Genomic DNA, 14,723 nt, shown 5'->3' with positions numbered 1-14,723 from the left:
CATCGCTGACTCTCTGCTCATGTCGAGTCCGTCTCTGTCTCTACTGCTCTCTAATCCGTCTAAAGCATTTTCTTTGAACATGCCCAAGCTTCCCACAATGGAAGCAAACAACATCTGAAGTAGAAGAACCTGTAGAATATGACAAGGAATCCAAGTCATCATAAATAGGGCTATCCATAGCATCCACAGAGCTCAAGCAGTTGAGGGCTATCCCAACATAGGAAACCTGCTCATAAAGACAATCATCTGCTAGTACATCAGTGGTAAAAGCATGCTGCAAATGCTCATGAAACCTCAATGGATGGGAGGACATAAAGACATCAATCAAGGATGCAAAAGCTACCACATGAAGAAGAGTCGTAGCCAACTACATGACATAACCAACCACAGTACAGTAAAGCATAAGACATCTGTCATAAGAGCATATGATATTCAGCCATGAAATCAACCCATAACCATATGCATACGCATAGCTCTGCAGTACATCATGCCACCAAGGAACATCCAAGTCAAGTAAAGACCGACAAGTGGCAAAGTATCCTGCAAAAGTCAAGCTCCAAGTAAAGCCCAAACATCTATACAACATCTAAATAAGTGGCTCTGTAAGGTATACAACAGTAGACCATGTGCATAGACGGGTAAGCATACATAGCATCTGCTCTCTAACATGGACGGGCAACAGGAGCCCAACTAGCATAGAAGCTAGACAACAGAGGAGCAAGAAAGCCATAACTGTAAATCCCAAGCACTATCCAAGTCCACTGATCAGTAAGTATCCCGCATATCAAATGCAAATGAGCAATCACAGCTCAATAGGCAACTGTCAAAACAAGGGAGCAGCTCACTGCTCAATACATGTAAGTACATCCAAATAATAGCCAAGATCCATAATCGGAGCATCAAATCCCATATAGCATCCAAGGTTGTAACGGAAAAAGCCAAGTCGTAATGGAAAAAGCCAATTCAATGTCCAACTGCTCAAGGGAATACTCAAATGAATGTCAAGACGAGCTCAAACAACTGCCATCCACAGCCAAAGCATAAAGCATTCACCAAGACATCATAACCCGTAATGGGTAGCCTAGGCATAAACCATGTCATAGATGAAATGCCAACTGTAAAGAAGTGACAGTCAAACCCAAATCGAGCTCTAATCTCAGCTCAAAAGCATTCCGGAGCATAAACAAGACATGCGGCATAGTCCAAATACATCATGACATCATACCAAGTAGCCAGGAGCACCCCGTAACCGATAGGCATAACCCAACTGTAGCATAAATAGCTTCAGCCCTGAAGTTTTCAGCAGCATATAACCTCTGTAAACTGAGCAAATCAGTGCTCAATCCAAGCTCAAATCCATAGGCAAACCATAGGCATACATTCCCGTATGGATACGCACCAACCGGGCATAATCGAGCATCAAATGCCAAGACCTGTAAGCATAAAATTGAAGTATCAGGTGGCTGTCCTGTTTTGGACAGATCTGGGATTGTTCAAAATAGTCAATGGCTAAGCTAAATCAGCTCCAAATGTGTCTCACATAAGAGGCATAACATCCACAAGTGATCCGGTATCAATAGACATCAGTAGAAGCATTACATAAGCCATAGGCATACAAATACATGCTGTCTCAGACTTGAAATCTATTGCAAAATATTCTGTCATCAAAATTTGGCAAATCCGACATGACCATTGTGTCCAGAGCATACCAAAACCCCAACTTAGACTCTTGCCTTACCTGAATCGGGTTCCGAATGCCCGAGGTATGACAAAAAGAGTGATTTTTGGACCAGATTTTGAAACATGTGCAAAAAAAAAAAAAAACGTGAGCTGGCTAGGGGTGTCTGCTGTCCCATGTGTCAACAATGGGGCCCAAAGAGGGCACAAATGGGGACCAAAGAAGGCCTACACCAAGCCTCAGCAAGCCTTGATAGGCTGGAAGCAAGATCCAGGTGAAGGATGCTCCAAGAGGTGTGAGCTATGGCTGCCCACAACCTGTGAAAACCCTGTTGAGCTGAAAACTGAGCGAGAATGAAGATCTCATACCTCGTGTGGAAGGCTGGGATGAGCTCTTGAAGACCCGCTCTAACACCAGTTGACGGGGATGCAATGGCAATGGAGAAGGAGAAGAGGAAGATGCGGGAGAGAAGAGCACACACAATGTAGGTGTTGTCCATATTATATATGAATAAAGAATGGGCGGTCACAATATACACGGGTAGGCCCAAAGGCCTTTTACCCCAACAACCTCCTACCAGTTTTGCTACCACATTCGGACCGGTTGGTGAGGCTGGCTACCTCTCCGATCATGGAGGACATAAGGCATTCGAAACATCTGGCGATAAATCTTCATCATCTCCACAGGTCCAATGTCAGGTTTGTACAATTCTTTTGTGTTGCATGAATCAAAACCCTCGCATGTTTCTTCTTTTGAGGTACAGGATCCCGATGGCTTTGCGTATGTGAACTTCAATAGAGGGGGCTCACAAAGCAGACGAAATTCACGTACATCTACGACTTCTGTTTCATTTGAGTATATTACACGCACTTCTCACTTCCCTCCCATCCCACCCTCTTCTATATCACACCTTGATCATCTCTCATCATCTTTCCAAAATCTTGGATTATACTCCACATCTGCATCACACAATCTAGGGGTTGGATCTACCATCTCCGCTCCTAGCACCTTTTTCTTCTCCACCCCATTCTCTACCTATTTGCACCATGGTACTTCATTAGGGGGAATGCCACCCTTTGACACAGTGTCTCTCACCTTTCAGCAAATGAGCACACCCATCACTCTTAGGTAGACTGTGATGGGCATCCCCCTCACTATCCCCAGCTTCACATCTCCCATGACCACTCATATGCAAGGGTTTCCATCCTCAGATTATAGTGCGTCTTCACACTCTCCTTGGGTTACACCTACGCAAGGATTCCCATCTTCTGCTCCCCGTGTTCCCATCCCACCTCCTTGGGTTCCTCATGTGGCTACCATGCCCATGCCTAGTCAGCCCATCCCTACCTATGGATCCACCTTGCACACTACCCGCATGCCTGGTGGGGACTCTGGGGCCCATTCCCAAGTGTACTCCACTCCCCCATCCTACCCCCGCTACACTTTTTCACACTATCCATCTCCGAGCACTACCACTCCTATTGCAACGGCCAAAAATGCCTTCACGGATAAGACACATTTTAACGGGTCAAATTTCACTACTTGGTCGAATTTCATGCAACAAGTGCTTGAGTCTCAGGGTCTTTGGGACCTCGTCATTGATCTAGAGCCTATGCCGGACCCTCGACTAGCTCACCCTGACTGCATCGGTCAACGGAGAGTCCGCAATGCTACAGTCAATGTTGAGCTGATGCAAGGATTGCTTCTTGAGTTTCACTCTCAGTTGCAGCACTTTCCGCTAGCGTCAGAGCGTTGGAGTCACCTTCTTGACTGCTATACGGCTCGTGATCGTACTCGGCGCATCAATCTCAACTTTGAGCTTCAAGAGTTCTCTCTTAAGGAACGGGATGATCTGAAAGTCAAGTTGGCTGACTATAGGCGGTTACTTGCCAAGTTCGCCACCACTACTGGCTCTCCAGAGTCAGATGGCGATCAGGTTACATTCTTCTTGAATAAGTTGCCCGCAAAATACTTCAATTCCATTCAACACATCATCTCCCAACCTCGATTGCCAACCTTCTACGAGTTTGAGTGCCAGTTCTTGCGTTACACGAGGCTGCATGATCAAGTCCACAAGAAATCCTCATCACAGCTTTATTCAGAGCAGAGAGCGTTGGTTGCTTCTTCTTTAGGAGGGAAAACCACCAGTGGCAATAACTCGCTAGATGCGAAAGCAAGACAATCAAAGGGTGACTCCTCTTCCTCCGATGGAACCAAAGAATCAAGACCTATCTGGCAGCAACTCCCTAAGAAAAACCGGTTTTGCACACACTGCCAGAGAGCAGGCCATGTGGACGAGGAGTCTCGCTCCAAGGCCCAAGGTCTTCCACCTAAAAAGCCTCAGCAGACTGCTACAACTTCACAGTCCAATGGAGCTACGCCTTCTGCTGCTGCCCCATCTGCTCCTCCAGCCCCCATAGCGATTGCTGAACATGTGGCACCCGGACAACCTCAGTGGCCATCCTTCTCTACTTTTGAAGGATTGGTTGATTGGTCTACAGGTTCCGATCCCGTTGCACTTCATGCATCTATCTCACCTTTCTCCCCACCTCGTCAAGCGTTCCCTTGGCAGAGCCCTGCTACTCGACGTACGCGATGATAGCCACCTTCTTAGACTAGCATGTCTCTAGGTCCTTTCGGATACCCTAGGTCAGTCTAGCATTCATTTTTCGCACTCTTAGAGTCAGGCCCATAGGATTGTTTATCTCTACATTTTAAGTCTTCCGCTGCATTTACTCACACACACATACACATTTACATCTTTGCACTTGTTCCTTCAGTTAGCTTTTCATTTTTGTTTTGTTTTGTTTTTTGGAGCATCTCACTACTAATCTCTATGATTGCAAACTTTGATCTCCTCTGCAAGTTTTGTTTTCAGTGTAGGGCTAACATGCAGGTTTGCCCAATCCTACTTGGGCTAGTGACTTGGGATGTGCGTCGTTCCTTCATGGTTTCATCATCCTTGGAGTTTTGCTCTTCTACCAGCATGGAGGCTTCCCCTCCCGAGGCGGATCGTGCAGCATCTCTCTTGATGCTATCATGGCGGTGACTTCTACCTAGCTCTTCCAGCTGGGATGCTTCCTCCTCCTCCTCATTCCTTATGGTTCTCAGCACCACATGAAGACCGACATCAGGCTCCTCTTCCTTCTTCGGCATCTACATTCAGGTTGAGAGGCGGTTCCTACCCTTCTTGATATTCTACAGGCTTCAGCACTTTATCTTCGACATTAGCTTCTCCCCCCTATTGTACCTTACCCTTTACATTGCATGATTTCATCATCTTTGTACTAGGGCACTTGGGCAAGTGAACAATTTCTCCATGAGAGACATTGTCCAAGTGGCACCTGCTGTATGAGCATTCTTCAACATGTAGCATACTTTGCATCTTATTGTGCAAAGCACCACTTGAGCAAATCCTAAGTTGTTTCCACCGGCAGCTGTTGTTACCACACCACCATCCTTCTTCATCACATGGATACCTCATCACTTACTTTTCCTCCTCATCGATACCCTAAGTGGATAGGTTAGCTTGTACTATTTTGTGGTGTATTGAGTGTACCCTCCCTACTCCCGTCTTCTCGGTTACTATTCCTCAATTGGCCGCATCCCATAAAATTTACCACTTATTCACAAAAAAAAAAACACAAAAAAGTTCCATGTAGTTCCATCCGCCTTTGTAGGGCTTGGTAGGCCACTGGGCAACCGACGTGCACCCTTTGTCCGATGCCCTGTCCTCTCTGGGGTGACTACTTGGATTCCCTTGGTAAGATAACCATCGCCTCTGTAGTCTTGGTAGGCCACTAGGCAGTTGACATGCACCCTTTGTTCGATGCCTTGGCTACTTTGGGGTGGGACGCCTTGGGGTACATCAATATCACAATGGTTGGCCTAACCTTTCGGCTCAGTTTTGGGCTTGAGAGGGAGTATTGAGCTAAAATATGCATTACTTACTGATTAGCCTCTTAAACAGCCCCAAAACACATAAAAATGCTCTTTTAGAGTAAAACCCTAAAACGGGGAACGGTTCGAGAGAGTTCAATGGAAACCCTAGAATGGGGAGCGGTTCGAGAAAGTTTAGTGGAAACCCTAATTTTTGGGGCGCCCTTCCACATCTATAAATAGATAGGCTTCCCCCATTCAACAATTATCCTTTTTTTGCAGGTTACACCAGCCCACACACCCTCTACTGCTGTTGGCGCCCAGTTTCCAGCCTACAGCCCGCCTCCATCTGCTGTCCAACCATCATCGACTACAGCCACATCAAGTTCAGCCTGTCCATTGCTGTAGGCGACAGCTCTTAGCTACTGGTGACTGCTCCAAACTGTCCAAGCTGTTCAGCCTATTGTCCATCATCTCCAAGGTCAGCCAGCCTCCGTTTTCAGCATTGCAAGCCCTGACACTCTCAGACACTGTTTCAGCCTACTGTTTACAGCAGACTGTGCACAGTTTCCAGCCCCCGATCGGTGGTGCACTGCTGTGTTTACCAGTTTTCAACCTCCAGACTGCTGCATTTTGGTGACCAGCCTGCTGCCATTCACTATTCAGCACTCCTACACTCTGACTGGTGGTCACAAACTTGGGATCCGTCTTCAGTGGACGTCACACTCCGACATTGCTCTGCCCTTGAGCATACTGTACACTCTTACATTCATTTACAGTATTCATTCACTTCAGAGTTGTGTTCTCTCTCTCCCTTCTTCTGTTTGTGTTTGAGTTTTTGTATTTGAGTTTTGAGTTTTGCGTTTAGGGTTTGAGTTTTAAGTTTTGCGTTTAGGGTTGAGCTTTGCCCACTGTGTCTATGTCTGTGTCTGTGTCTTTGTGTTTCTGTCGTGGTCGTACACTCTGTGTGTGTCCTCAGTGCAAACCCTACCAGTCTTCTTAACAGAAGCCACAAACCATAATGTCCTCCTCGCGGGGTGTCAACCACAATGGAGAGAATGGAGGAGAGAGGAATATGAAAGAGTGACAAAGCGTAAGAAGGAATGAATGTGTGCATTGATGAATGAGGAAAGTCAATGCCATATTTATAGGCACAAACTCTCTCGAGTGGCACCCACCGAAGTCTCTCGAGTAGTGCCCAATTCTCTCGGGTGGCGCATCGACTAAATAATGATCCAAATAAATGAAGTAGGGAAAATGTATTGAATGACTAGGTTTCTCAACACCTATGACTATGATTTAAGTGTTCCTTGCATGGCTCTTGAATGTAAGATGTATTAAAGACCTCTTGTCAAACTCTTGAGATGCAAAGTAATAAGGAAAAGGCAAAAGTCCATGACACAAGATAGTCTAAAGTTGGTGGGCATTCTTCAACCTCATGGTAAGTATCAAGTCATGGGCCAATCATGAGCATTTTTCTTTTGGTTGTACAGATCATTATTTGCTACGAGCACTCATACTGCAAGTAAGTTCTCTCCCAAAGGTGATGGCCTATTGTTGCTCACTTTCATAGGTGTGGGTTCAAGCCTTGCTAGGTGCATCATTTGGTTCTCTCCCAAAGGTGATGGCCTATTGCTGCTCGTATTCATAGGTGTGGGTTCAAGCCTTGCTAGGTTCATCATTTGGTTCAAGAACTGTAGTAACATGGTTAGTTTGTCCAAGTCTTGGCTCTTCCCCCTTTCAAACTCGATTGGTACTCCCCTTTTGTAGACTCATTGAAGAAGAGGGGCCAAGTGTGATTACACATTTCTATTCATTCAGCTTATAACTATCCTATCTACACAAGAGAAATGCCATCATGAAGTTTGCATGATCTCTTGGCGCAAGGCACCCCCTTGTGGGCATTTATGTATGTGTCTTATCTCAAGAAAGGAAGGAAAAATTGCAAGTAAATTTTGAGGAGTGAAGACTCGAGAGACTTGAGCTAATCAAACCAAGTATGGCATGGAGGTGAAATTTTCATATCAAGAGGCTAGTGTAGCAAAATCAAGTCTTAAGCTATTATATCTTGATGGAGTTTTTCATCCCTTATGTTTAGGGTGGGAGGTGTGGATATGCAAGGAAGTGATCCTCCTAGATCAATCTAGATTGGCAAAGACAAGATTTCTGAAAAACTGTCATTAACTAAAACTAAAAGTATACATGGATACTTTGCACCTACTCAATATAAACTCTTACACTTGAGACACAACCCAAAGAGAAGTTTTAGTTCGAAGAAGCAGCCAATAGCTTGTAGGCAATCTACAAAAGTAGACAAGCACATAGCATGACCAAATTGTGTCGAAAATGGAGGAAGGGGGAGAGGGAAAGAGAAAGTGAGAATGAATGAGTGAGTGAACACAAGACAGTAAGCAAGAGTAGGCAACAATCTCACACTCAAAAGATGCAAGTACTAGAACGATAGAATGAAAGTACAATAGGTCTTAAGTAAGTTAAACCTATCCCTAACTCAACTAGAGTTAATTTAACTCTAGAGTCTAGTGTCACTACTTTTAAAGTCCTAAACACGCTATACTAACACTTTAATAAGTGTCCACACCACACAAATTACATTGGGCACTACCCAAAATCGGTAAACTCTAATACCCCCCTACAATACCAATGTGATGAAGTACAAGGATCATCAATTATCAAAGGGTAATAAGTTCAAGAACTTGCAAAAAGCCTCAAGCTTCTCACGTGGTAAAGCCTTGGTGAAAATGTCTGCAGCATTTTCCTATGTGGAAACATACATCAAGTTGATCTCTTCTGCATAAGATCTCTCTCTAATATAGTGGTAGTGAATCTCAACGTGTTTCATGTAAGCATCAAATATACGATTTCATGCTATTACAATAGCACTTAGACTGTCTAAGAGAATGGTTCTAGGATCCTCCAACAAACCTATAGATCAGCTAGCAATCTACACAACCATACATATTCAACTGCTCTTGTAAAGGCTGCTCTATAGTCAACCTCACAAGATGAGATAGACATTGTACATTGTTTCTTACTAAGCGATAAAATGCATAAAAGGCCCAAAAAAGAAACAATATCCACTAGTAGACTACGAAATGTCTGAGTCTCCATCCCAATCTGAATCGTTATAAGTATGTAGTTGAAAGTCTCTCCCCTAGGAAAGATCAAGGCATGTGTCCGAGTACCTTGCAAGTAATGGAAGATCCACTTAAGAACTTGCCATGAAATTGTACGTGGACTGTGCATAAACCTACTTACCTGAGATACTGCAAACTATACATAAAGGCGCATGAAACAAAGATAGATAAGACATCCAACAACCTGGTTGTAAATTGTAACATTAGTCATCTATAGAAAGCTTCAGCCTTAGCTCCATCAAAGTACTCATAGGTTTACAATCTTGCATGTTATACCTAGGTAGAAGCTTTTCCATATACTATGACTGTGACATGATGATACCATGCTGATTTTGAATGAATTGAATCCCCAAATAATAGTATAAGCAACTCATATCTATTGAATCCCCAAATAATAGTATAAGCAACTCATATCTAGCATAGCAAAAGCATGTTTCAAATCAACATTAAAATATGCAATTTTGTCATTCTATATTTGATGAATAGCATATCATCGACATAAAGAATGATAGTCAACGAGTCACCTCCTTCATTCTTAATGTAGAGAGCGGAAGCCATTGGACTATTGTTTAATACAATGTTGGACAGATAAGCATTAATTTTTGAATATATGCACAAGGAGCTGGTTTCAATCAATAAAGAGCCTTATGCAACTTGCAGACCAAGTACTCTTTTCCTCTCACCCACAAACCCTGGAAGCTTTGAAACATAGACATCCTCATAAAGGTCACCATTCAAGAATGTTTTCTTTATATCCAACTAATGTACTTTCCAATCATAAGACACAACCATAGCAATTACATACCGCATTGTACTCATGTGGAACACGAGCAAATATCTCCTCATAATAGACATCTTTCTTCTAGGCTATGAAAGATAGCATTAGCCTTCTGCTTGAGTTAACCCATTCGATGTCAATAGCTTTCTTGCCAGGTGGCAACTCAACAAGATCCCAAGTATTGTTAGTGGCAATAAAGTCCAAATCTTCTTGCATGGCCTGCAACCAATGTGTATCTTGCTAGGCTTCATCAAAGAAAGTAGGCTCATCATCATCCAACAATGAGCTCATAAACACATATTCATCAAAAAGAGCCTCTACTTCTATACTATCAAATAAATGTGCCCCCTTTGCATCATGTGTTACCTATCTAGCAGCCTTTCTAGTGCACTGAGATAAGTGAGCATCAATTTTACTCTCCTAGAGAGTCTCTAACAACCGTCTAGGGATTGCTTTTGCTGCACTTATAGCAGCCTTTCTTGCTCAACTACATGTTTCAAATCGAGCTGTATACCATGATCATATAATGGTTGTTTGGGGGGATGTGGAGCACATAGTTTCCAAAAACAGCATTTTAGACTTATCGAAACGGGGCGGCTGTTGTGTGAAACGACATTTCGAGCAAGGTAGGTGATAGGCAAGGTAAAAACCCCATTTCTAGCTGCATTTTTTTTATTCCCTACTTGTTTTGCCTATTTCCTGCATGGTTTGAACTGCAGCAAACCTGCCCCAATTGCTGCACACCAGCCCATGGTCACCTCTGCAACATTGAAAGTTGTCTTCTCAAAAGGTAAGCTTCAGCAGTGAACATTCAGTCGGTTTTTCTACAGATTTTAGAATTGAATTTCTGCAATTTTCAGCCAAGGTATATGAAATTTTCTATCTTGCTAGCTATCTTCGCACTATTTCAGCCTTACAAGTCATTTGTTTGTGAACATTCAGCCTATTTTCCCACAGACTTCAGACCTGAATCGCTACAATTCTCACCCAAGACATAAGAAATTTTTAGTCTTGCCAACTAGGTGCACACTATTTCAACCTTATTTGTTGTTTGTTTGATGTTTAGGCAACTTGCAACCAACAAATTACCATGGGCCCGGATCCTAATTGGTGCCATGTTACTCTTATGAACTTGACTTTTATGTTTTGAGTCATGATTCTCGAATCACAAATGTTATCATTTTACACTTTTGATCTGGGTTTCATGCGACATTTCATATATTGTAAGTTATGTTGGGTGATTTAAGATTACTTAATACTAAAGAATCTTGCAAGTTGTAGCTTGTCAAACTGATAACTATGTGAAATTGCGCTATGTGAATTATAGATCTTGGATTCTTGTGTTCAAAGTTAAGATTGTTTAGTGAGTCTAGTCTCTAGTATGCTTTGTGTGTATATATATGTATATTATATGTATACAATAGATATATTATTATTTATATTATAACTTACTAGTATATTCTGAAACACGATTTCCACAAAAATTTCAAATGGCCAAAACTCCATTTCTTCTAGTTTCCGAAACTCCTGTTTTCGAAACACATGGAAACTAGTGGAGCAACAGGAGCTTGCTGTAAGACATCTGTTCAGACATTTATAGCAAGCTCGAATCCCAATCCCAAAGCAAGTGGTAGAAGACCTTCAAAAACATAACCAAATCATATGTGGCTAGCATTTCAAACTGCTCATGTGGAAAGACTGCATTTTCAGCAAAGATAACATCCCTAATGACAAAATCTTTGTGAGTGCATAAATCATATAATCAATTGCCCTTGCTTTTCGAACTATAGGACACCACACTTGCTTGATTTCCCATGTTGGCTACAATCAAGTTGGTGTCAATGAGGGTTGGCATGCTTTGCATCCTTAGGAAGCCACATTCTGAAAAATCAATTTAGTGATGGTATACAAACTCAAAACATCCTGACCATTCTCTAACAACCACTCTATCTACATCGCAAATAAAGAATACCAAAGATTTAGAAGTATATCCTTTGGGCTTCATAGCTAATATACAATGTTTCTTCAATTGTCCTTATCATATGGAAGTAAATGACATCTAAGAACACTTGTTGAATTGACCACTTTGGCCTATAAAAAACCTTAATTGTCATTCATAGCTGAGGGAAACAAAGGAACTAAAAACAAAAACTGACATGTAAACGGAAAAGAAAATGGCATGTTTGGAGAAGGGGGGAACAGAAATGCCACATCATCAAGGGGAGAGGGCAAAACAATGGGGAGGGGGACAAGATTACAGCCTAGGTGCTTAAAAGTTAGAACTAAGAACACAGACTTCATACTCAAAATCAAAGCTTTTTCTAACATCCAAGTGTGTGTGTGTGTGTGTGTGTGTGTTGGGGGTCCGCGAGAGAGAGAGAGAGAGAGAGAGAGAGAGAGAGAGAGAGAGAGAGAGAGACTCAATGCAATCGTAAGGCTAAATGACAGTCTATTTATTAAAATGTTTATGCTTATTTTTGTTTTGTTGGCATGTGGGGAGGAGAGAAAGAGAAAGAGAGAGAGAGGATCTATTTTGGTCATCCTTAGCATAGTGACCAATCAAGGCCATTATCATGGTAGACAGAAACAAGCCACAATCTTCTCAAAGTTAGATGTGGACTGATTGATGCCACAAAGCCCCATCCACTCAAAGAATAAAAGAGCGACATTTAAAATGATAACATTAAAAGAAAAGAGAAACAACATTAATCCTTATGCTCGCCACATTTATATTTATTTTATTTAAAAAAACGTTTCAAGCATGTGGGAAAACCAATGAATCCGAAATGTTTCCTCAAGCCAAAACACCCTCTCCAAAGGGGAAACATTTCAGCTGGGGAAACGCGTTTCAGCTCGTCTCCTTACATTTTGGAGCTTCGGGTCCTCCCAAGAGGCATTTCAAAGTGTTTCCCACTTCTATGATGTCATTCCACTTCAGTTCCATCTGGCTCTCTTCTAAGAATCTCTCCCCCACTCCCCTCCTAACCCAACCCCCTCAAAAAAAATATTTAAAATGAAAAAACTTCTCCATTTCCCTCCCTCCCTCTCCATTCCCCTTCTTCTTCCCCCTTTTTCACTTCCTTCTCTTCCCCCTCATGAGCTCCCTTCTCTCTCTACGAGTCTGGGTTTTTAGTTAAGTGGACATATGGTTGAAGTGGGTACCAAATAAACCACAGACCAATGAATTGTAACACAGCAAATAGAGATTATTTAACACTGTTGGAATGCACCATGCATTGTTTCTTTGCAATCGCCCACCTGCCAAGCCATCTTCAATGGCAGAGATGGCTGCATCACAGTCTGTATTGTACCCAATTAACTTCCCATCACTTTTCCTTCTAAGTATGGTATTTACTGCACCAATAGCCTGCAGGACCATCATGAAGCAATAAGATATCCAAGTTCTAGCAGCTGCAAAGGGACATAGTAACATACTTAATGCATATTTTCAACATATCCCGCAAGTAAAGCTAAAGTACTGGAAAGTAAATGTTGCTATAGTAAGCTATGCCTTGATTGAAAGGATTAGCCCATATACTGATTTAAAAAGCAGTAACACACTTTAGAGAAGAATAGTGGAAACTTGAGACCTACTAAGTGAGCTTTCAAGTATGAGAAAAGCCAAGATATTATTCATATTCTAGAAACAAAGACATGATATACTTAACATAAGCAAAGTAGCTGTATAGAACTCTACCTTAGCAGAGATATCAAGCTCGTTGCAAAATTTCACAACACTTTCTTTGTGAGGGATGCCAATGCTGCAGAATTTTCAATCCAAAAAAGATGAGTCAACAAATGTGTACTGATAGTTTGTGTAGATTAACAGCTAAAGCAGATGTGCTCAGTAGGAATTTATCTTGATCATTACACAAAAACCAGAAATTCATAATTATATCTCTTCCAGCAGCAAGAGGCTAATGCACTGAAAAATGGAAGGTTGTGGTTAGTGAGAACTAAAAGAAGACCAATAGTGGACCATCTACCTATATTTGAAACTGCTGTTATCAAACCTTCCACTTCATAGATGTTTTTCTTCACTTCCCTTTGCAAGATTCAGTCCCACAAATGTGAGTCATGTAGCAGAAACGAAACAAAGAGAAGATGCATTGGAGTGTGACATTGAACAAGCAGTGAATCAACAATGATTGGCTGCTAAGCATTGACATTGATGGACATCGCACAGCAGGGACTCCCAAGTAATACATGCTCTTGGTTGTCATTGTGTATCCTAGCCCACAAGTTTCTTTTTGTCAGAGGTCTGTTTGGTAGTAAGCAATTGCCCCATTTTGAACAATGACAAAACAATAAGATGGACCCAAGCATAAGTCAAATTCTACAAGTATTGTGTTATCATTCTTAGCTCAATTACGAACAGGGCATCAGAAAGCATGGAGCAACCCCTATGTTTTGAGCTAGAGAAAAGGCCAAACTGCAACCAAATGAGTATAAATAAATACTCTGGCTATTACTAGTGGCATTGGAGAATTTGAATGATTCAAAATAGGGGAAGAATTGTGAGAGTGCGCAACAGAAGAAGGAACTCGAACACACAGGAAGAGAGAGACAATCTACAAGAGAAGAAGAAAAGAAACCTGCACTGAACAAGGAACAAATGCTGAATACAAAAGGAGGACTGATCGGTCCTTGCACGCAGCCCACAGTGTTAATGAGGGCACTAGATCAGGCTAATGATGACGGCAGCACCGAAGACGGAGGAAGATGACGGAGTCAGAGTTTGCACTTGCCAAGGAAGGAGGGAAGGTGATAATCTAACTGATTGCCAAGTGGGAAATGGCAATAAATAGCCAAAATCCCAAAAACGGGCTGACCTGAAATTTGGGGCCAAAAATACATCCGACCAGCATTTAATGCTGGTAAAAATGCCAGAAATGCTTAGAAAAATCCAAGAAAGGGTGGACAATGTCCGGCAAGTGAGGCAAGCTGAAGAATGCAAAAACTCCCCCGGGAAATGCACATAAAATCCCGATTGGAGGAGAAAATGCATTGAAATGCAATAAACTGAGTGCTCTAGAATGAGCTACCTCCTCCGTCAAAACAAGTGATAGATAGATTAGAGCGCCTTAAGTCCTCGTCTAACTCAGACTGAGGCTCACAGGCAAGAAATGACAAGGCATGACAAACATGACTGCTAACAAGGACTCCCTTCAACAAAATTCCCACAACTCCTCTCCACTAACACGCATGTTTTAACTATGAAGTTGATATTGAC

General features: G+C 42.3%; 1 protein-coding gene across 3 annotated transcripts in view; it reads right to left on the bottom strand.

The window, feature by feature from the left end:
* The window catches only part of LOC148038506 (bifunctional 3-dehydroquinate dehydratase/shikimate dehydrogenase, chloroplastic-like), a 69,899-nt gene that overhangs the window by 10,125 nt on the left and 45,051 nt on the right, over positions 1–14,723 (bottom strand). For all 3 annotated transcript variants that reach the window (XM_087672839.1, XM_087672841.1, XM_087672844.1), the window contains 2 exons: positions 13,188–13,251; positions 12,749–12,857 (listed from right to left, as the gene is read on the bottom strand). In XM_087672839.1, the coding sequence (XP_087528965.1) occupies positions 12,749–12,857; positions 13,188–13,251 (173 nt within the window). The remainder of the gene's footprint in view (positions 1–12,748; positions 12,858–13,187; positions 13,252–14,723) is intronic.

Source organism: Lygodium microphyllum, chromosome 3 (genome assembly GCF_053477565.2).
Source record: "Lygodium microphyllum isolate KBCC chromosome 3, Lygodium_microphyllum_v1.1.10, whole genome shotgun sequence".
Lineage (NCBI taxonomy): Eukaryota > Viridiplantae > Streptophyta > Polypodiopsida > Schizaeales > Lygodiaceae > Lygodium > Lygodium microphyllum.
This window is presented reverse-complemented; position numbering and strand designations above follow the sequence as displayed.